Raw genomic sequence first — 24269 nt, forward strand, 5'->3', positions numbered from 1 at the left:
ACTCCCACTCCCAAATTGGTTCTTGTAGCTAATAAATATTAAACAACATTTTTGTCCCAATGAGCACTGCAAACACCATGTGATTTATCTTTTCCCTACATTCATTTTTGTGCCTAGTTTCTTACTAGTACTCTCTTGTACATGCAGTGCAAATAAGGTGCATTCTATGTGAATGTGTTTTTGAAGGGACATTTGAATATACATTGGATTTATGCTTTAAGCTCTCACTCCAGGATTGATACATGTACACAGTGGTGTAGCTAGAGGGGGTGCAAAGAACTAAGTTTTGCAGGTGCCTGAAGGTGCTGTGCAAGCAATCCCTCCCCCTTCCTTTCAGAGCCATTCCGAGCAGTGGTAGCAAATGGAGGCATTCCATGTCCCTTTGAAAGCACATTCATGTAGAACACACCTTATTTGCACTGCATTACCTTAAATGGAATGTGTTTCACGATGCACATTCATATGCAAATCGCCATCCACATTTTTGCACAGCTAGCTGCACATCAGCTTCTTGTAAATGTATAACTAGAGTTGGATTAGGTCACTAGATTCGGCAGGGGTCTATACCTTTTCTATTATTACTATTTTTCATGTACAATGCCTTGTCACTGTAGGAATTCTAGAAATAATAGTTTTTTAAAAGGCCATGAACACAAGTCCTGGAACGTCCTGGAACACAGTCCTGGAACGTGCTGGAATCCCTAGCATGTATGCACTGCTGAAACAGAGACGCCTGCGTTGGCTCGGTCATGTTGTGAGAATGGATGATGGCCGGATCCCAAAGGATCTCTTCTATGGAGAACTCGTGCAGGGAAAGCGCCCTACAGGTAGACCACAGCTGCGATACAAGGACATCTGCAAGAGGGATCTGAAGGCCTTAGGAGTGGACCTCAACAAGTGGGAAACCCTGGCCTCTGAGCGGCCTGCTTGGAGGCAGGCTGTGCAGCATGGCCTTTCCCAGTTTGAAGAGACACTTGGCCAACAGTCTGAGGCTAAGAGGCAAAGAAGGAAGGCCCATAGCCAGGGAGACAGACCAGGGACAGACTGCACTTGCTCCCAGTGTGGAAGGAATTGTCTCTCCCGAATTGGCCTTTTCAGCCACACTAGACGCTGTTCCAGAACCACCATTCAGAGCGCGATACCACAGTCTCTCGAGACTGAAGGTTGCCAACACAAATGTATAACTAGAGTTGGATTGGGTCACTAGATTCGGCAGGGTCTATACCTTTTCTGTTATTACTATTTTTCATGTACAATGCCTTGTCACTGTAGGAATTCTAGAAATAATAGTTTTTTAAAAGGCCATGAACACAAGTTAAAACAATGGGAACATTTTGCTAGATGCTGCCACAGGGTTGCAGCCTGTGGCAATCCAAAATTCCTGCAAATGGGATATACACATTAAATTCACACAAATTTAATAAATGCGGATGGCATGACAATTAATACAGGACTCAACTGTTTCTCAGATTTTTGGTTTAAATCATTCCCACATAACCATGTGCAAGAACGAACACGTCCCAATTCCTTTAAGTGCAAGAAATGTTTAGCATCCCATTCACTGCATACCTGCTCTCAGGTGAACTTGCAAAATAACTTCATCTGTTCATATTTAAATGCAGCTTCTTCTAAGATCCTGTTCTCAGTTATATAAAGCCTCTGCTATGCTGCATGCCCAATGATGTAGCAGGAATATACATGTGCATGTAGTTTATGTCCTATGAGGCTTTATAATTAGAAATCAGGCAGAGAAGCTTAAATCTACTTCGTCTGGATTTTTACAAATTGGCATAAGAACATAAGAACAGCCCCACTGGATCAGGCCATAGGCCCATCTAATCCAGCTTCCTGTATCTCATAGCAGCCCACCAAATGCCCCAGGGAGCACACCAGATAACAAGAGACCTCATCCTGGTGCCCTCCCTTGCATCTGGCTTTCTGACATAACTCATTTCTAAAATCAGGAGGTTGCGCATACACATCATGGTTTGTACCCCATAATGGATTTTTCCTCCAGAAACTTGTCCAATCAAGGTTTCCCAGAAAATAATAAACGCTTAACATTTTTTAAATGTTTAGAAATCCATTTGCAAGGAGAGAAAAGCAAGACAAAAAAGAATTCACTGTGTTGTAATTTTTTTTTTTTAATGGAATCACAAGCTTTTAAGGTTCCGGTATCTGTGATGTTTTCCCTAAATTTCATGTACTGTACATCAAGAACTAGCGAACTGAACTTTAGCGATGCTTTGACGATGGCTGTGAAACTGTCATGTCAGTGAAAGGGGATAAGTTGATGGGATGTTACTCTTCACTCACATCTTCCTCTTCCAGTTCATCTGCACAGAAAGAAAACATTCCCAGATTATTGAAAAATCAAAAACATAAATGAAAAAGCAGCAGAATTCCAATAGCCCACACTGGGCAGTCGCCTAGGCATTTGTGTCGAGTTGCCCTGGCCCACCTCCTCCTCCTCTGCCACCCAGCAGCTCCGATTGGGAAGCTCATGCCTCTCTCCCTTGCTCTTTACGGAATGGTGTTTTTATTGTCCAGTATTACCACTAATCACATGAAAGTATCTCCATACCTTCTTGCTCTCTCATATATGTATTCCACTTTGTTACCATTTAAACTGCCTCTCTCAACAAAGTGTTGGGGACTCACAGGAATCCTTACTCTTGAATAAGGACCCAATCCTGTCCAACTCCCCAACGCCAATGCAGCTGCCATGCTACCCTGAAGTAAGGGAACAAACATTGCTTTACCTTGAGAAGGCCTCTGTGATTCTCTCTCCCCCCCCCCCCCTGCACAAGATGCAGCGCAAGCCCCCTTGGCACGGCTGCATCAGCACTGGAAAACTGGATAGGATCAATCCCTCAGCTTAAAATTGCTCAAAAGAAGTTTTTTTTTACCTTTGGTGAGCAGAATGTAGCAGAAGTCTAGAATCCTGACTATTGAATAATTCCCAGAAAAGTTACATGATTTTCACATTTTTCACAATTCACAAACCACTGAAGACAAAAGCTCCCAGAAACAATAGCAAATATGGCTTAAGAACATAAGAACAGCCCCACTGGATCAGGCCATAGGCCCATCTAGTCCAGCTTCCTGTATCTCACAGCGGCCCACCAAATGCCCCAGGGAGCACACAAGACAGCAAGAGACCTGCATACTGGTGCCTTCCCCTGTATCTGGCATTCTGACATAATCCATTTCTAAAATTACCCAAATGCTTCTCAATCACCCAAATGCTCTGGTTTGTTTGGTTGTTTTTAAATAGATAAACAAAATCAACATAAATACACATTATTTTAAATATTGCAGAACTAGTTCTACCTTGCTTAAAAGATCGTATCTCAGTATCTTCTTTTTCGAGACACAAAAGTGTCACATGGTCCAAATTTTTTCATGCAATGCCAAATAACCCAATATCAATAGTATAATTTCATAGTCTAAGAACAGAATTCTCTTTACATTCATGTGGAATAGTTCCCACTGTTTGCGCTGGTGATCCTAAAGCTCAAGACAGTGGTGTGACTTTTGTGATGTTGGCCTGGAATTTATGGCAGCGGACTGCAAGACCCACTGCCGTAGGTCCTCAACAGAGTTGGGCCGTGAAGCTCTTAATACTTATTCTCAGTGACAACCAAAGTTTGAGTTCATCTAATTACATTTTCCCACCCTTAGCCCTTTCTCTCCAAGACACCATGTATATTGATGGCACTGTTGCGATATTAAATAGTAATAAAGATAATGACATTGCAGTTATTTATTTAAAATATTGTATTAATAACAGTAAAGTTTTGCTGAGGGAGTTAAGATTTAGAAATCACCAATATAAAAAATGACTGGAGACATCCTGAAGTGCCACACCCCTGAGTTCAATAAGGTGCTCCCATCATGGAAGTACAACTCCATGGACGTAAACGGCATGTAAGTGCACCATAAAGGCCAGACAAAATATTCCAACAAATGCATCTGCAAACATGTGGTGAGTGCGGTTCCTGCCCCTTCATAATGTCAAGGAGAGCCGCCCTTGTGTCATGACATTCATAATGCTTTGCATCTGCCCACCTCCAGAGCACATCATCTAGCCTCTTACGGGACTTGCAAACCATCATCCATCACAACATGTTTGATACAGTAGACTGGACGCTATGGGGCGACTGCGGCATGGGGATGAGATGCAGATGTGTTAGCAGCCACACATTTCCTCTAACATCTAATTTAGCCTTCACTCCAGCAGTTTTCAAACCGTGTCCAGGACTCACCAGTGGGCTGTGACCCAATTTCTGGTCTGTCACAAAACTGACAGGGCAGATTCTGCTGCTACTTGCGGGGGGGGGGGGCGCACTGCTGCCCAGTCACCATTATAGCCACATTCCTTGACATTTATAAACTAGGCAGCAGCTTCTAGGGCCTCTAAAAACTTTGAGAACCACTGTTTTATTTATATATTTATTTATTTTTATACCTTTGCTCAAATATATTACCAAAAGATAATACAGGTGATATGTTTTCCATGTACACTGTACAGTATGTCTAGTTAATATCCACAAAATCATGCTCACACACAAAAATCAGCAGTCACAATTCAGAGCAAGGGTGTCAAACCCGTTTCATATAGTGGGCTGAATAGCATTTATGGTGCCTGATGAGGGCCAGAAGTGACATCATTAAGCAGGAAGTGACATCATTAAGCAGATGATGGCCAGAAATGAGCACTTTGTTCTCACATAGAAACTCATTAGCTGCAAATACAGAAGAGAAAATGTGCAAATCTTGTTTATAATGTCAAGAAATGAGAGAGCCCAGTTCTAACGGGGGCCAGAAAAAATTCCTTCTGGGGCCTGCATCTGGCCCTGGGCGTTATCTTTGATACCCCTGATCCAGAGAGTCATATACAGTATTAAGCTTTACCTGTGTATGGGTGCCAAATACTTCCCCCCATCAGCAGCCCCAAGCCATTTGTCAAACGAACACAATATCTCATGGTCCAAAAGAGAGATAAAACATGAGAAACTGTTGTCATAAACAAGTCAGAAACTCTGTTGACTGCTCAGAAGGCCTTGGCACACCTAAAGAGGATCATGGTCAATGTATTTCAGTTTCTGAACATCATTTTTAGGAGTTTTCTCAAAACAGAGCAAGAGATACTTTGCTTCTTATTACTGTGTGACATTGCTAGTTTCTTTTCTCTAGTTCAGAGTTCATTCCGTTAAAGAAATGCAGTCAGTCAACCTTTTGTAAAACCTTTTCATGCAATTTGTCAACACAATAAACAAAAGAAACCCATTTGCCTATTATTAAAGAGATAATTCATGTGTATATTCAACTTCATTGCTGGCTGACATAATCAATCATTATTTTTAGTGCTTTTTCCAAGAGAACGAATCTCACAGCTATTTATGTTGGTTCAAGAATGTTAGAAAACATGTTGAAATGTTGTGTTATTCCTGGCATCGTTTTGTGCCTTATGAAAGGGCTCTTTTGCCCCACCAGTGTAATCATAATACATTAGTGCATACCTCTGGCGAGAACCTGCTTAGGTTTTTTAAAATCATAATCAAAGCTTACTGCAAAGGTTTATTATGAACCTCACCTCCTCTGGTTTGCAATGGTATGCTAGGAATGTCGACATCTGTGGATAGCTCATTGTTCACATTCATACAATAAAAAGGTTCATCGAGAAAAGAGGGCTTTTTCGGCCTGTCTCTGTTGAGGGCCATTGACATGAAGTAGCCTTCAGAGCTGCTATGACTACATGCCACCTCCTCTTGCCCTCTTGGGTTATCTTTTAATTTTTTCCCAGTTGTAGGTTTCTCTGACAAGTGAGATTCAACCAATATCATGTTGGGATGACAGTCGGCCATCTCCACAATTTCCTTTGAACATCTGTCTTCATCTTTAGCTCCAACTGATCCTTGGCTTGTCAACATTCCCACACTGTGAGCATCATGTAATTGTTCATTCCTGGAGTCTGGAACAGCATTTTCAGATGTGTGACAACTGGGAAGAAGGAACCTCTGAGAGACGGGCAGGGTTAGAAGACTGTTCACTGTTCTGTGGGCCTGCATACATTCTTCCAGAAGGGCATTAAGCTGCTCTTCTGAGAGACAAGGTAGTCTTCCATCTGGCTGGAAAAACAAGGAAAGAGTTCTCCCTGTCAGAATGTAATTAGAAATAATGCCACAGTGAAACAGCTTGACTGACACACAACAATAATGGAAGCACTGGTCTGTGATGCCCAAGGGCATAAGCCAGGCTCTGAAACAAAGGAAGACTACCAGTCAAAGAACTTAGAAAGTTTTCTGATTGACAGATGGAAATAAATTCATCATCTGTGTATTTATTTAAAACTTCATGTATGAACTTGATATTGGCCTGGACTACAGAACTCCCTTGGAGACAACATTCCTTCTTGCCCATCAGATGAATGAGGAGCCACATTCCATTCTGCCTTCATAGCAAGCCCCCATCCTGACAGTCCTGTATGCTCTGGTGCAGCCTACAGAACACTTCCCAGACACCAGACCATTTCCTTTGGGCTTGCTGCAGGCCCCATAAGGTTGCAGGAACACGAACTGGAGAGAGATTTTGCCATCATGTCCTGCCCAACCCAAATCTCTCTTGGCTGCCCCATAAACCAAGGGATGTAACTTTGTATTGCATTGTTATAATCTGGTGTAAGGCACTGTAGAGGGCATACAATGTGTGCTGTGTGACAGGTGTGTGTGTGTGTGTGTGTGTGCAAACATACAAGGGTCCAACCCTGCCAAACTGAAGCACTGTTGCATTTCAGTGGGAGAAAGGCCCAAGCCTATCCTTGAGATACAGCAGTGTATCTCCACGTACGCCAGCGCAACGACAGCCCCACTGATGTAAAAGTGCCTGCCCAAGGATACACCATGGAGCTTGGACATTGCTCGGAGGCCAGCACAACTCCATCAGTGGAGAGGTCAGCACAGGGAGGAGATTAACACATAACATGGGAGGGATACAGGCAGCTGGGCTCAAACCCTTCTAGCCTGGCTCCTAGCCTGAATATTTCGCAGAGAGCTGGCAGCACCTGCTTTACTTGAGTGCTGTTGAGGCTCCCTTGTGACATGATCCAGTCATTTCCCTCCCCGCGGCATAAGGACCATCAACAGCTGGTTGACATCCCCACCTGGGCACGAGCCCTGGCATGGGGGAGACTTTTATAATGGCTTCACATACATGCTTTTAGATGACTCTCTCCCATCACCTCTTGACTGGCAAAAATCTGGTTGCCATGGAAAGTGGTGGCCATGGAGTCAATCACATGTCACACCTTCCAGGTGAATATGAAATCACCATTTGGTCAAACACCTGACGGTGTGAATCCAACTTTATCCAATTGATGGGTTGGTTTCCTAGCATTGTGCCCTGTGCACCAAACACCTTCTGCAAACAGGAGGATCCTCCATTCATGGACTGCAGGTTAGGACACAGCCCAGTGTGTAAATGATTTATATGCAACTCTCATAGCCATAGGTCTGTGTTTTTCTTTCTGTGTCCACCCACAATTGCCTATTCAGTAGATTCAGCTGCTGAAGAACTCTTTCAGCCCTCCCTAAGGGGGTTTTCTTTCTTCTCAAATTTCTTGCTGTCATCCTTATACAAACAGTCCTTGTAAAGAAGTATATCAGCTGAGTCAATCAGCACATCGGCTGACACTTGGGTAAATAATTAGAAGATTGGGTTACACTTGTGAAGACATTCTTTTTTCATTTTAAGCACTTCATGGTAGAAACACACTGTAGATGCCCCAATAGATGTTAAGATTGCCAGGGACATGGCCAGAGATGGTTGCATATGTTTAAATGCACACAGGCATTAGTTCCCAAACTGTGGGTTGTGACCCACCAGTGGGTCGCAAGCTAATTTTGGTGGGTTGCAAAGGCCCAGGACTCACTGCTGGCTGTCACTCTACTTGCCTCTTGTGCTTAGCTGCCATTGGCCTGCTCTGGGCTTTGTTCTGTCGTGTTTTCATTGCTCTGGTCAGCACAAGGCCTGGGATGCACTACTAGCTGCCAGTCTCACTGACGAGTGACGAAAACATGATACAATGAGGTCAGGAGCAGGTCAAAGACAGCTGAGCAGAGTGTTGGGCGGCAAGAGGAGCAGCAGCCAGCAGTGAGTCCTGCGCCTTGCACCGGCCACAATATCATGTGGCACATGATAGATGGTCATGTGAAAAATTGGGTCACAGTGCTAAAAAGTGTAGGAAGCACTGCACTAAGGCACTGAGCAGGACTGCGGCAATTCCATCTCTCACCTCACTCTTTCACAACCCTCTTGCCAGTGCCTTACTGAACATTACTGATGTGATGGCTCCTTTCAAAAGCCCAAAGGAAAAGCACAGTCTGGTCAAAGTGAAGCACCTTGAAGTCTCACTGGTGTCCACGGGAGAGATTTAAACCAATGACTAACCCTCCTACTGAAATCATTGGGACATGATGTCTGTGCTCCCCTCACACTCCCTCCTTGTCCATCTGCTACAATCAGCAGAATCCTGTTGTGTCCCACATTGGACAGAAGAAGATGATGGGAGAGGAGGTTGGTGGAATTTGAGGTGAGAGGCAATAGTGCCAACATGAAATTACTCAGAAGAAATAACCATCTATCACAGTTCTTAACAAGAGTGCAACAGACAGTAATCCAACTGGTAAGGTTTTCCTCCTCACTGCATTTGTGTTGAAAAGAGTTACACCTGACCATTTTCTGCTTGTCACGCAAGACAGAGAGCCTCTACCAGAGGAAAAAAGTGGCAAAGTTACTCCCTAGTATTGCTCATTGCCAATCCTCTTTTTTCACCATTCCCATCTAATCCGTTTACTGTACACTGTAAGCACAGGGGCTTCGTTATTTCTGTGCCCCACATACTGCTTGGTACGTGACAAACAGTCACGGAACTTGAGAAGCAGAACCAGCAATAACAGTCTGAAGATCTACAGGAGAGATCTGTAGACATTTCATGGTTCTTTACTTGCCCTTCAATCCCATCACAAAATATTCTATTAAAATACATAGTGATGCTGTTTTAGTTGAAATGCATTCTCTGACATAGATGTCATTGTATGCTTGACCTCCGGCTAGTGGCCACAAGACCAAGAGCAAGAATGGCACACTGCAACAAAGTCCCAAATTGCTCCCCCTTTTATTATATCAAACAGGGCTAGTAGTAGTGCCAGGTGAATCTCAGAGATGGAGGCAGGAAGGGGTTTACAGCACACTTGCTCCTTCTCCACTGCTTGGGAGCTCCTTCCCTAAGCCCTGCTGCTCCCCTCTGCCCTGGCAAGGCCACCATCAGCCCAACCCTCTAGTAGTCCACCTTCTTTCCTTTCATCAGTGCCCTTCTGGCCTTTTGAGGCTGTTTTGCTCTCTGTTTTCCCTGCCTCTTCCTGCCCCAACCCTGACAGTCCCTCCCCTCTGACCTTCTGATCTCTCTTCTGACTTTAAGGGGACAGCATCCCTTTTCTGTTTGTCAGAAAGCATCAGTCACACATTGTTGCTACAGGAAGCTATACTGAAGCCACAGCCTTACCAGTTGTAGCTTCAGCTGGTCTCCCCCAAAACGGCTCCATCCTTGGCGGCAGCCGTGTGCAAGAATGTGCAGGACTCTTCAGTGGACCCCACCTTGAGTCTTGTGGCATTAAGTGGCCAGCGTGGCCAGATGGACTGGAGTGAGGCAACAAAGGTAGTCGGTTTTCACCTTCACACCAGTAGCATAGCTAGACCAGGACCAGTAAGGATCCATTCCCCCCCCCCAGTGGCAGGAGGTTTTCTACCATCTCTGCTGGAAAGAGGGGGTAACAGTGCTTACCGGTGTTGTGCAGCATACACCAGAAAACGGGCCCTTGTGCCTGTCCTCAGCCTTGTATGGCTCCAAATGGAGCCGTTTCTGGGGCTAGAGCTGCGCATGCATGGGGAGGGGATGACTGAGCAGGCGTCAGGGGCAGATCCAAGGGGGGCCATGGGTGCATGAATGCCCCAGCGGGGAAGGGCGCCCACCAGGATGTGGAGCAGGCACCATGGGATCACCTACTGGGCAGAACGTCAGTGGTGCCAAGGCCAAGCATGGCCAGGAGCCCAGGTCTAACCTTATGGAAGAGGCAGCTCCAGAGCGTAGAGTCAGGATGGGAGCCCAGGTCTATCCACCCAGCAAACCTCAGCCACAAAGGCCCAAGTTCAACAGGGGCCCAGGTCTACCTACCTGGTTGATCTGGGCTCTGGAGTTAAGGTAGTGCACATGGCTCCCCCCAAACACAAACACTAGCTCCACCCCTGGCAGGCGTGGGAGGTAACGTGAAGATGCAGGGGGATCATCACATCACCCGGCTCCAGGTACCCGCCCCCAATTACACTACTGCTTCAAGTGGGGCAGTCAAGGCTTCTGGGGGAGGTCTGTGAGTCCAAGATTGGACAATAACATAGACTTAAAGAAGATCACATCCAAATAGAGAGAAATAATTGCAGTGGAGACTGGACCCTGTTATAATGTGCTCATTATTCTTACTAATTTTTAAAAGGACTCTGTCTCTATGTGTGCCAGGGTGGCACACTTCTTACTGCTGAGGGTGAGGAAAAAAAACAAAAACCTCATTCATAGCCAACTGTGTTGGAAGCCTGCAGGAATGATGCGTGATTCGCTTTGCGTATGCAGCAAGCCTAGCCCCAGATGCCCTTTTCTACCTAAGGGTTTTTGGTGCTTGGCTGAATATATGAGGCTATAGGATAAACCTTGCTGCATGTAATAGGAGTGCACATTTGTAAGTACAAACCTGCTGTGACTTCAAGCTTAAAGGTTTACAGTTGTTTTTGCAAAGAAAAGTTAACAGGAACAGTTCAAAGATGCTGCTTTGCAATGGCACAGGATATTACGATGTCAGAGCTGGGAAAGGTAAACACCCGATTCTCAAGGTCCCGTCTCTGTCTCTAGCGTTTCAGGCCAATCCTTATGATGGGCCTTATGATGTTGGAACTAGTGTTCCAGCAATGTAAGGTCCTTTACAGCTTTTTCAAAACCCAACACGCCATTTGGCACAGCCTTTCACTACTGCAGACAGTGAACAGCTGTGGTGGTGCGCCACTGTTTTGTCCGCATCCCACAGTGCCAGTAAGTCAGCATGAGGGGCGGAAGGGAGGAGGGGGTGGGTGGAATGTGGTGGGGAGGGGGTGGAATGGAGAGATCAGAATAGGGAGGAGGGTAGATCAAGACTGGAAAGGGGGCAGTATCTGTGATACCTAACCCAGTACCAGTACTGCTGATATTGTCTCACCCTACCTGGCCTTGATCCGCCTTTATAGGTCCACTCAGACTTATGCCAGCAAAGTCACCGACACAGGTCTGAGTAGTCCCAATGGGGCTGTGAGGGTTTACTCTGGCACAGGAGAACAAATGTTCTCTTACCTCAAAGTGGCCTTCATGACTCAAAACTCACCTGCACTTTCCAGCATGGTCCTTATTGGCGTGGACACATCAGTGTGTGGGGAGCTAGGTAGGACTGGGCCGAACCTTTATCAAACCATATTGACTGGTGATATACAATAAAATGAGATATAAATCTATTTGTACAGGGGAAAAAACGCACAGCAGAAATAATTCTGTACTACTGCATTTATGTTTGGCTTAGAGAAGTAATGTACTCTAACTAAACCATTTTTACTCCAATTATTTTGTTCCTTAAACCACTATAGATATATTAAGAATGCAATGTCATGCTGCAATAGGGCTAATAATCTCTTCCGTACTAACCTACTTATTTCCTGCTGAAAGAAATCTATTGTCAGCATTCAGCCATTGCCTGAAAAAACAGTCTGTTCTGCATATTAGAATGCATAGCAACTGGACATCCTGTATCATTAGGGATTGAAGAATAATAGAACTGTATATGTATATATGTAAACCATCACGAAACCACTGGCAGAGCGATCTTGCTTGACATTAAGGCAATGAGTTCTATGAGTCTTTGACTCATCCAGAATTGAGCCCCGGTTCTTACCAGGGGAGTGTCTGATTTCTGTCTATTCCCGGCTTCCTTTGCTGCAACAGGATCATAGCAAATGCAACGGTTTATGACAGTGGAGTTCATGGGGGTTTAACGACAACAGGAGAGGGGTTTACAACAACATGTAAGGCAACAAAGTTCTGCTATCACAAAATGGCTTCTGGTGGTACACACAGCACACCTCCAGTGGCCATTTTGAATGCTCTATCGCAGGGGTGCTCACACTTTTTTGGCCCGAGAGCTACTTTGAAACCCAGCAAGGCCCGGAGATCTACCAGAGTTTTTTTTACAATGTTCGCGCCATCATAACATATAACATTTATGTGTACAATGTATGTTGGTGTACCTTGAGCCCCACTGAGTATAACAGGACTTACTCCTGAGTAGACATGCCTAGGATTAGGCTGTGAGGCTGCAATCCTAGCCACACTTACCTGGGAGTAAGCCCCATTGAGTACAATGGGTCTTACTCCTGGCGTTTCCTCCCAGAGGCACCTGAAGGTGGGGGTCAGCACTCCGCGATCTACTCATTTTGCCTCGCGATCTACCGGTAGATCGCAATCCACCTATTGAGCACCCCTGCTCTATCGCAACCAGTGGCACCACTGGAGACCCACAGCAGGACTGACACAGGTAAGTGCAATGACAGTGGGGTTGGATTGGGACTGGGAAGCAGAGAAGCAAGGCTCATCTTGGCTGGGGCAGAGGGCAGGGGGGAAGATGAACAGGAGGGAAGAGGGTGGGGGGAGAAGGGAAGGAAGGTGGTAGCGGTGGCACTCACATGCATCAACAGCAGCACCCATGGCAGTGCTGGAGTCTTTCCCAGGGGTAAGTGAAAAAGTTCACATACCCTGAGGAGACCTTTCTGAGTTCCCCCTTCCCATGGATACAGCGCACACTCTGTTGGCATGATGGATTGGTGGAAAGGGAATTAGGGCGCATGCTCTCTACATGATGATCCACTCTTACACTAATCCAGGCATTTAAACCCAGGACTTCCACAATCACTATAAAACAGTGTTGGCAAGCACTGAGCAAAAAGGGGTTCATGAGTGAACCGTCCATGACTTATATACCTGCAATCCCTTTCTGCTTTTCTTCCAACTGGGTCCAGTTCTGGTATTGGAGAAGGAAAAAGTGACCACTTTGGGAACAGGATGTGGGGAAGAAGGCCATAGAGAGTGTTTAGATCCCCACTTGCACGCCCTTATGGCCTTCAGAATCATAGGAAGCTACTTTATACCAGGCAAAATCATTGGTTCACGTCCATATTACTGACACCAACTGACAGCAGCTCTCCAAGGCTTCAGACAGGACATGTCCTTGGAGATGCCAGGGATTGAGCCCCTGCAGCCTGCCACTTCAATGTGACTGAAGATCCGTGTTGAAAGGCACAGATCTGCTGCTGTCACATTCCGTTTGAGCCTTGCTATGTAGAAAAGCCTTGGCTTGGGTATGCCTGTTACCACCCTTTCTGATTCAGTTATTTAGATGCAAATAGATACTCTCCTGTCTTTAATTATTTAGCATCATATGTTAACAGATTTTATAAGACTGAAATATGAACCTGGCTTCACCATATATCGCTTCATGATGGCTTTGACTTTCAGTGAAACCGACCCAGTAAGTCAAGAATGCTTAGATGTGGTTTCGGCTGTTTTCAGTTACAAAAACCAATACGCTTATCTAGTTTGCACATGTCTGCTTTTATTTTCCGCACAGTTAGATACGAAGTGGCGTCAAGGCCCACTATCTCAGTGTTTACATTCTGGCACAAACTACTGAAAGATGTTAGGAAACCTCAGGAATAAAAATCATTCTTCCTGCAGCTTTTTCTTTTCATTTCAGTGTTCACTAATTGATGGTCTGAGTAACGAGGAATTTGGAATGATACTGATAAATTCACGCCATGCTCTCACACATAGGCCCAAATCCTAACCAGCTTTCCAATGCTGGCATAGCTGTGTCAATGGGACGTGTGTTGCATCCTACAGTTGGACGGCACTCACAGAGGCCTCCTCAAAGTAAGGGAATATTTGTTCCCTTACTTCAGAGCTGCATTACCCTTATGTTGGTGCTGGAAAGTGGGCTAGGACTGGGGCCATAGTTCCTTAGGCTGAAATATATACACTTACCTGGGAGCAAGTTCCACCTAATTCTAAGAATATATATAAGGGATTGCAGTGCAAGCTTAACAAAGAATTCAGCACTTTTCCTTCCTGAGGAGCATCCCCTGAAAGTCAAAGAATATTCTAATACTGTTTGGTGCGAAGCTTGAATGAGAAAGGCCTGGTCTTCCCCTACTGATGATGCATCAGTTCACCAAAACTGGTCCAGGACACATTATCGCTCCAAACAGCTGCCCCACACAATATTAATTTATTAGTCAATGAGGGCCCTATGCAATATGAAAAGTACAGAACTAATGTCAGATTAGACAATGTCATTAGTTTATGGCAATGGGTCAACTTTGCCAACAATGCTAAACTAGTGAGTTCTTCATTAGGTGTGGCTTCAGTATGTAATGAACTACTGAAGACTAAGAACCAGCTGGGCAAAGCTACGTGTTATACATTCGTAGTTGCAACCATGATTAACTTCCAAGGAACGATGGTTTGGTGGTAGTATTCATAAATTCCAGCTGCGGCATGTTCTAGTGAACCTTGCAACTAAAATAACTTGTGGCCATTCAGGGTTCTTTATAGCCTAACCTTTCAGCAGAGAAACACCTTTGCATTTTTAAATGTGGAACAGAGCAACTTGATGCAAATACCAATGTGGTGAAATGAATACATGGTTGGGGCTTGATAGGTAAATAAGACTTATTTATTAACTGCAGAAGCCATAGGCTGCAGCAATTATCTTGTATTTATATCTAGCATATATTTATATCATAACTGGTATTTATTATAGCATCCTGTATTTATTTTCCAGAAAGATACAGAATCCATATATAAGAGAATGAAGGTGGCTTCAGGGCAGTCAGGCACAGCTGGTGACACACAAGCTATAAGGAAGATTTCCCTTAATGCTTATACTTATTTATTACAAACCTGTACATGTTCCATATTAAAATAAACTTTAAAAGCAAGAAACGATGCTGTATAAAGAAATATCTGGCCAATGTAGGCAATGACAAGATAACAGCTGAATAACTACAGTGAGGTTCACTACTAAGAACAGCAAACATTTTGCCGCGATATCTCCCCAGTTCCTAAACTCTTGGGTAGAGTTTGAACTAGTGAGTACCCCAAAATTCCAGGTGATGATACAACAGCCTCCTGATCAGTGCTGATCAGTGCTGCAACCAAGATGATAAATCTCCTTGTGAAGCAGGAGACACAGCGACTGCAGCTTCTCTTGCTTCCCCCCCATTTTTCATCTAACCCTTGCCTACTTATGGCATCTTCCCTGGGATCCTGCTTCCCAGTTGTGTATGTGTGTGTGTGTGTGTGTGTGTGTGTGTGTGTGTGTAAAAGGAATGAACAGGAAAAGCCATGGCTGATACACCTCCCCAACTCATCTGGGAATTCACAGCACAGTCCTAAATCTGTTTCTGCAGATGTACTCACTGATTTCAATAACTTCTTACTAGAGGTGTACGTTTCTGGTGAATAAGATAGGATTGCAACCTAAGTCTTACTAAACACAATGGCCTTCTTCGGAGTAAAATAAATGACACCATTTTCAAACACCTCTACTTTTTCTCTAGGAGCAGGGTCAAAGAGAAATGTGGCAACTCCTGCTCACAGAATGTCCTGGTAATATTATCTGAGATAGTTATGTTAGGAGGAGAATTTGGTCAGCCAGCTGATTTTCTCCAGAGCAACCCAAGATCTTTCAGGGAACTCTGCAAGTGGCACCCATAAATGAAGCAGTAGTGCAGGTTTTTAACAAGTCTTTATAACTTAGTAAGGGCCAAACCAGATGGTGAGACAATTGCATGTTAAATATGAGTTTACACCATTCATAGTCAAAGTGTGTGTGTATGCGGAGATGATAAATTTTTTTATACAAAAAGAAGTGTATGGGGAAAAGAGGTCTCTCCCTCCCCTACCCCATCTCATTGTGCTCAGCTTCCAGCAACCTCCTCTTTGCCTGACTCACTTTCAGTGTCACAGCCAAGCTGTGAAAAAAAAACTTCTTAGAAGTTGCAGATTTGGCAAGTAAAGATTAAGGCAAGTTTTGTTTCTCTCCCTGCCACCCCCACTTCATATGTAAACAGGGCAAATACATACATAGCATACATGCAGTTCCCTTCTAGTGTAGCCTGGCCCTACCCACTCCATAGGATACGAACAGAACAGTACTGGAGAGGCAAGGAAACTCTGGAGTAGCTAGAGGCGGTGCAAAGCACTAGGTTTTGCAGGAAGCCTCACCCTCCCCTTTGGAGCCATTCCGCATATGCCTCTGTTTTGCCCCCCCCCTGCCTGGAATGGCTCTGAAGGGGAGGAACCCGTTGCACGCTGCGGTTTAGTGCTTTGCACCCCTTCTAGCTATGCCACTGCAAGGAAAGATGTGTGTCTCTCTCCCAGACTACACTGTAATTTCTTACTTATTCTGATCCTAGTTGTGAAAGATCAGAAAAAACAAACACGTCCCTGGATCCCAATGTCCCTAAATCAAACCACCATGTGGCTGATTAAAGTACCACTCATTAAGTATAATCCCAAATGTTCCATCTACCACTTGCCAGTCTTTGCCAATCTGACAAACCGCGAAAGCAATCTTGCCTTGAAGGATTCTGTACTGCAAAGGCATGCAGAAATGCAGCACAACCTGGAAACATTTTGCTCCTCTGTACGCACTGAATAGAACCAAATCATATCCAGGCCAGAACTATGGTGGAATATTACGGAATATTTTAATGGTTTCCTAATTTTTTTTTGTGAGAAAGGCATATCATTTTCCCTGGTTTTCAGAGCAGCTCAGCTGTGAAGCATGAGAAAGAGCAAAATAAACAACTGTGGGGCCAATCCTATCCAGCTTTCCAGTGCCTACGCAGCCATGCCAACGGCGAATGCACTGCACCTGGTAGTGGTGGTGGGGGAAGTCACTGAGGCCTGTTTGGTCTATCATCTCAGAGCTGCATTGTGACTGCAACAGTGCTAGAAAGTTGGATAGGACTGGGCACTATCAGCCCAATCCTATCCACACTTTCCTGGGAGTAAGCCCCATTGACACTAATGGGACTTACTTCTGAGTAGACATGCATAGGATTGGGCTGTATGTCTTTTCCACATTGAGCAACCACAATGTGCTTCCACACAGTGTTGGTGCTAGTGCAGTGTTAATGCTAAGAAGACAAGGTGTAACTCATTTAGGGCCCAGTCCTAACTGGCACTTGGGCTGACACAAGTCCCTTGCATTGGCCCAGGATTGTCACAAAAGTACCATAAAGCACTTTTGCGCCACTCTGAGCAGAGATAGGCCGGCGTGTGGATTTGGGCCAGCCTCCCTGCACCAATGTGGGCCCTGGGGAAACAGTGAGTGGCTGACACAGAAGAGGTGTAAGGGAGGTGTTTCAGAGTGAGGGAGGGTGGATGGGACCGTGGCCCAGCGGGAGGTGGGGCCAGGATCCAGCAGCTATGCTGGATCCTGACCCCGTTCTTTGGCAGCCCAGGGCTGTTCAAATTTGCACCACCTCATTAGGTGGCACAGATCTGAGTAGAACCATTGGGGCTGCTGCAGTGCAACATGGGTAAGGGAAAACACTGTAGTCAGCCCCAAACTTGCACTGGATGCAGCGCTGGCCCGCTGGCCTGCCTGTTTCCAGTGCAAGTTAGGACTGAGCCCTTAGACATTTAGCACTACAGTAGCACTGGGGAGATGTATAACAAAGCACTCAGCAGAAAGTTAAAGGCAAATATACGTATGCTTACAGCTTTCCACAAGACTATTTCTTTGTTGTAGAACTATGTGGGTGCATTCATACACTCTGTTAAAGAAAGAACAGTTTTACTGGAAAGATTGCCATGAACTTCTGTGCGGAGTGTAAATCCTGAGAGTAGCTCTTCAATGACCACAACGATTCTGAAATCACAAAGCTTTAAATCACAAAGCTCTCCACAAGCAGTGCAGAGCAGTGTATAATTAATCTTGCCACAGGATATGGTGGTGGTGTCTGGCCTGGATGCCTTTAAAAGAGGATTGGACAGATTAAGTCCATCACAGGTTACAAGCCATTAAGGATATGTGCAACCTCCTGGTTTTAGAAGTAAGCTACCTCTGAAGGCCAGATGCCAGGGAGTGGTGACAGGACACAGGTATCTTGCTGCCTTGTGTGCTCCTTGAGGCATCTGGTGGGCACTGTGAGATACAGGAAGCTGTACTAGATGGTCTGATCCAGCAGGACTCTTCTTATATTAACATTTTCAAACACATTTTAAAAATGTGCACACATTCAAAACACCAGGATTTCCCTCTGCTATCACCGTCAGTTACATTTCTGTCCTCCCCTCTCCAAATTGCTCTGCTTAGGAGGGCATAAAAAGAACCCCTTTTAGCCTCACAACAATCCTGTGGGGTGGGTTAGGCTGAGAAAGAGATTGGTTCAAGATCAAGCAGTGAAATTCAGTTAAATGGAGATTTGAACCTGGGTTTCATTGCTCTTCACCAAAGACTATAATGACACCGCTAAACTGACTATGGAATTATTGAAAAATACTGTTTTAACATCAGCAGACCTGCTGCCAGAAATGGTGACAGATGTCTTGACCTAGTCTGATGTATTCAAAAGCAGACAAAAACTTGTCAGCAGTCATTATAAAAGTAATGGGAACCACCTGGCATTAATAGTAGTAGAAGACCATGTAGCGTTTTAAGTTCAATGCAAGTTTTTTCCATTGTTTGGCAACCTTCTTTTCAAAGATTGTATTAAAAAAGGTTTAAAATCCAAACTGCTCTCCAAACCGACGTGCAGTTTTCAATACAACGCTAATCTTTCTCAGTTTGATTTTCTTTTGGGTTTTCCAGGCTGCTGGAGGAGGCCGCCGAAAAGCTCTCAAGTTAAAGGCTTCATATTATTTTGGTAAGATAAACAGCGGAGGGTTCCTATTCTCGGTCTTTCAGTGGCTATTGGAATTCCTTGAAATTATGCACACCTTGCTGAGCACAGCTGCAACTTGACATTCCCCACAGTAGCTTACCAATACCTTCACTCAAGGGGAGGGAACATTCTCACGGAGCTTGCAATGGAATCCACATTCATTGCTCACGGTGTCCTTGACCTCTCATAAACCACGTTCTTCAGTTCTTCCAAACAACAGCCCCATCCACAAAGCACTTTAGGACCTCAGTTGCAGCTTTTCTCAAAATCAGACCGTGCAAACAGCCCTTTTTCTTGGGGGGGGGGGGTCTTTTCTACCTTGCAAATTCCAGGCGTTTAACTATGATGACAACAGCAAATGTGGGCTGCAGTGTCTGGCAAGTGAGTTGTGGAAAAAATGCAAGAAATAAAAATCTGTAGGCAGAGTGTTTTGAATATTTTCAAGGGAGGATCAGACTGCTCACTTTTGTTCTGTTTCCTGTGGTTTTTCATCTGTTTTGTTCTTGAGCTTAATCAGAAATCGAAGGGAAAAAAAACTTTGGAGTCTCCACTGGCTCCTCCTGTTTGTTTATTATTTTATTTCCGCAAAATTCAGAAGCATACAGTTTTCCCTTCTGGTGATTTTGGCAATTCTTGAAGTTGGTCAGTTGCTGAAATTCTGCAGTGTTTCTAAGGGACCTGGAGCATTTTGAATTTCAATGAAAACTGCTTTAAAACCAGACACTCCAGCTTACTGGTTAGTGCAGTAATGCTCAAACCAGGGGTGGGTGGGGGCACATATATGCAGAGCAGATAAGTACATTCATGCACCATGGCAGAAAAAGTATACCATGGCTATCAGGCATTTGGAAAATATAAAGTTAGAGGTTCAGGCTGCTGGTACTTTTGGCAATTTATTTTTCCAGAAAGAGGGAAATAGGCATTTAAAAAATTCTTCTGGTTGAAAGGTCGCTAAAAATAATGATGTGAGCTCCTTGTACAAAAGGTGCTCAGTGAGAAAAGTACTTCATTTACCTCCATAATGTACCTCAATGTTCACAAACACGTGATTCACAAAATGTTCACAAAAATGTGATTGACAAATAAGGAATGTAGGGGAATGAGTCAAGTGACGCTTAATCCTTCCTACACCCCACTTTTCTTTCTCCTTCCCCCCAGTTGGGTCTATTTCGAATCTCAGAGCCTGCTGGGGAGAGGGGGGAATAAATTAAGATGGGGTCACAGATAGGTGGCCAGAGGAAAGGTTAAGCACCCCTTCCCATCCACCTATTTTCCCCGACAAGTGTCCATTTTATATTATAATACTAAGGATCATTTTAGCAAAGGAACCTGTCCATTATAATTGGGAATGTCATGTTTGATTCACAATATGTGGCTTTGCTATGAGACACAATGCTTTGATTAATGTTTTACAGGGAACACTAAACAGTCTGTGCTTTGTCTTTTTCTGTTAGAAAATATTCAGAGTCAATTTGCAAAGAGTGGTAGTTAACACTTGATCTGTTTTATACAGCTAGTGGTGCTCTGAAGCATTCTAGAGTGTTATATTTGCCAACCAGGTTTTTCTACAAGAGACTCCCTGTTCTTTCACGCCACTGGTGTTACTTGAGTTTGCCTATAATTCTCAGTGCCTCATTTTATTGCTAATATTCAGTTTGTCAAGCCCCAGAACAGCAACCATCTGGACAAACCAAGGAAAAACAAATTCTTTGAATTCTAGTGGCTATTTTCTGCAGAGCATTTAGAGTGGCCTAGTCGCCCATGAACTGGTGCATTTCTTTTGACTAAAGCCATGTAAATATGTCATTTTAAGCAGCTTGTGGTTGACAATGGAGGTTGCTTCAGACAGTATGACATTCCAACATGGAAAGCATTTCTGAGTGAAAGCCATGTGCAAACAGTCACCTGATCATCACTCACGCACCTTTTTTGAAGAATATACAGGTTACAGTTCAGCACTGAGTTGGGTGTTGTGTTGTAATCAGTCATTGTAAATTAACTACGCAATTAACCATTACGACAAGCCCAGCCTCCATACTCTTAGACTAGCAGAAATCAAGTAGGCTTGTATTGTGAGATCCCTGCTTGATACATTACCAACCTCTGTACGGAGCGTAAATCAGTAGTGAAGGTTAAACTTAAGCCTACTAAACAATGAGTTCATGCAAATCTAATTCCATGATGGACTGTGATGGGCTTTTGCTTGTAGAGGAAACATCTTGCAGAAATGTAACAGAATGGAACTTCCCAGTGTGTGCATGTGCAACATACAATCATCACATGTGCTACTGTATCCTATTGTATTGTATTGGCAACCTTCAGTCTCGAAAGACTATGGTATCGCGCTCTGAAAGGTGGTTTCGGCACAGCGTCTAGTGTGGCTGAAAAGGCCAATCCGGGAGTGACAATCCCTTCCACACTGGGAGCAAGTGCAGTCTGTCCCTGGTCTGTCTCCCTGGCTATGGGCCTTCCTTCTTTGCCTCTTAGCCTCAGACTGTTGGCAAAGTGTCTCTTCAAACTGGGAAAGGCCATGCTGCACAGCCTGCCTCCAAGCGGGCCGCTCAGAGGCCAGGGTTTCCCACTTGTTGAGGTCCATCCCTAAGGCCTTCAGATCCCTCTTGCAGATGTCCTTGTATCGCAGCTGTGGTCTACCTGTAGAGCGCTTTCCTTGCACGAGTTCTCCATAGAGGAGATCCTTTGGGATCCGGCCATCATTCATGTGATGATTATATCCTAAACAAACTGATGTCTCAGTAGGACCAGAGTAAATATGAAGCAACCTTCAGAATCACTTGTGAACACAATATAATTCCCAACATGACTCAGTAAATTATCTGACACAACTGTCTGGCATTAGTAGGGCCTGCTTTATGCCAACAATGATCCTTCTAGTGGCCACTCTATGTGGTGAGCTGTTTCGGTGTATGAGCTTCCTGCACTGATATTCCAATTTCACATACTTCACTGCAGACATGTTGACTGTTTAAAGAATTAGGGTAAGTGGTTACTAGCAAGTACTGCCCTATGGAGCAGTTCCAGGTGGTTGGGATTTCAAGTTACTGATCCAGGGGAGCTTTTTTTTGTGGATCAGGTCTCAAAAGTACAAGAGAAGCCTTCTAAAGACAGTTAACTGATCAGGCAACTGAAACTAAGAATGTTACTAAGTATGAGGTCAAGGTTCAAATGTCACTGATGAGATCAGTAAAAGAAAAATCCCAGAAGCAATAGCCTGGAAGATCATATTGCAAGTTCAGTGGTTTAAATAGAAAACAATGTGTTTTCCTAGTAGTTTGATGATTTCACCAATATGTACTGTTTTTGTTTTTTTTCTCCACTTAGTGTAGTCAGACTCTTTTAACATACACAGCTGGAGTTCTGATCTGAATTAATTTTTACATAGTTTGGTCTAGCAAGAACTGCACTTCCTTGAAATTCAAGAGGAATTTTTATTATCCCGGTTACTAAATCGACAGGCAATGTAAGTGTCAAATATTTGGGGTGGGTCTTCCAAGGATTTAACAGAAGGCTGCTTTGTTTCATAACAGAGAGCTCTTATGGAAAATTATTGATAATATTTCTCAAACATTATTATGGTAGCCTGGGGTGGATGAAAACCATTTAACTGTCATAATTCATTCTGCCAAGAGGACTGATGAATTTAATGGGGCTATTTACTGAAGTTGGTTAAGAAGAGACTTCAGAATTTTCAGGCAAGCTATTCAGGATGAATAGGGCAATACTAGGAGATGTGTATTTGTTTGGATTTGTAGTCTGTCACCATTCCAAAGTATAAACCTGGATGGATTCTCTCTCTCTCTCTCTCTCTCTCTCTCTCTCTCTCTCTCTCTCACACACACACACACACACACACACACACACACAGTCATTATAATACAATACAAAATAAAAGATAATGGATTCCAGTTCTCCAAAACTTCAAAATCTTACAATTACTAAGAAAATGTATAATATACCTCTTTTCAATTAAAAAAAGTTCACAAAGCGGTTTACAGAAAATCAAATAATTAAATGACTTCCTGTCCCAATAGGGCTCACAATCTACAAAGATGCAGAAGAACAGAAGCAAAGAGCAACCAGAAAAGACTGTTCTGGGGTGAATAGGAACAGTTACTCTACCTCTGCTATATATAAGAAGTTCATGTGCAAGAAGGAAAGGTTATTTTAAAGAGTGGAAATCAAAACATTAGCCTGAGGGCCCAACTGAATGGGCATGGAACTCATGATGCTTTACTGACAGCATGGTGCAGTGGATTTAAAATGGGGTTAGTTGTGGGTGCCCCAATCCTACTCATCCATGTAGCTCATATGATAGTTGATCTCTCCCCCACCCTTCATTCTGAACAATCATACAGGTTTATTGCAAGTATAAAAGAGGTAAGGATTTCTGTAAATTGGAAAGTGCTTCACCTTATGCTTCTACTATGCCAAAATCAGACTACCCACCATGCGCTGGAGTTTGCCAGGTACTTAACAATCCTCCTGTTCAGGCAGAAAGAAGGCAGTTTATGGAGCCTCTAGTGAGCTGCCAGACATGGCTGGTGGGCTGCATTCAGGTTAGTGCACCAGTTTACACAAACCTGTGCTTCTGGGATAAGCACTTATACTAATAATAAAATGATGGCAGTCATAATGTCTGCTTGAAGGTGAAACATATCAGAAGCAATTATGAAAAGATGTTTGTGTTTCCAGCACAATGTAGCTCATGGAGTTACTTGCCCCCATGGATATCCTTTGTTAATTTATGAGCTTTTTGCAGTTGCTGGCTTCTGTTTATCTTGATTCTTCAGGCTTCCATAACATAAGCCTTTACTCAGTAGGTCACAGCATTCACCCTCTGAGAATATATTTTAAATAGATATTAGACAAGTCTTTGTGAAATGGTGCCATACCAAGACTAGCAGACAGGATCTCTCACAAAAAACTTAAAAGCAGAAAACTGAGCCCAGCGAATCCCCAAGAGTTTTTTTCTCAGAGTTGTGCAGTACAGTATTTGAAATTCATATTTCAACCGCAGTTGAAAAGGACTTGTCTGTTCAAAACACACAGCAAAAAATGTATCTGTCTTTTGCGATGGAATTTCTCTTGTATTTTGTGGAATACGTAAGAAACATCTACTTGATAATGGAAGCAAGCCATGGTGGGGTGGTCTACCCTATTTGCGCTAAGCCTAA

At 44.0% G+C, this 24269-nt stretch overlaps 1 protein-coding gene across 2 annotated transcripts in view; it reads right to left on the minus strand.

Moving 5' to 3' along the window:
• Positions 1-2163: 2163 nt before the first annotated feature.
• Positions 2164-24269, minus strand: part of FSIP1 (fibrous sheath interacting protein 1) — an 82161-nt gene continuing 60055 nt past the window's right edge. The window contains exons 12-13 of one of the 2 annotated variants that reach the window (XM_066640273.1): positions 5600-6134; positions 2164-2336 (exon numbers count right to left, since the gene is read on the minus strand). In XM_066640273.1, coding sequence (XP_066496370.1) covers positions 2302-2336; positions 5600-6134 — 570 coding nt within the window. In that variant the 3' untranslated portion in view covers positions 2164-2301. The remainder of the gene's footprint in view (positions 2337-5599; positions 6135-24269) is intronic. The other variant, XM_066640282.1, reaches the window with a different exon arrangement.

The sequence above is a fragment of the Tiliqua scincoides genome, chromosome 1 (assembly GCF_035046505.1).
Source record: "Tiliqua scincoides isolate rTilSci1 chromosome 1, rTilSci1.hap2, whole genome shotgun sequence".
Lineage (NCBI taxonomy): Eukaryota > Metazoa > Chordata > Lepidosauria > Squamata > Scincidae > Tiliqua > Tiliqua scincoides.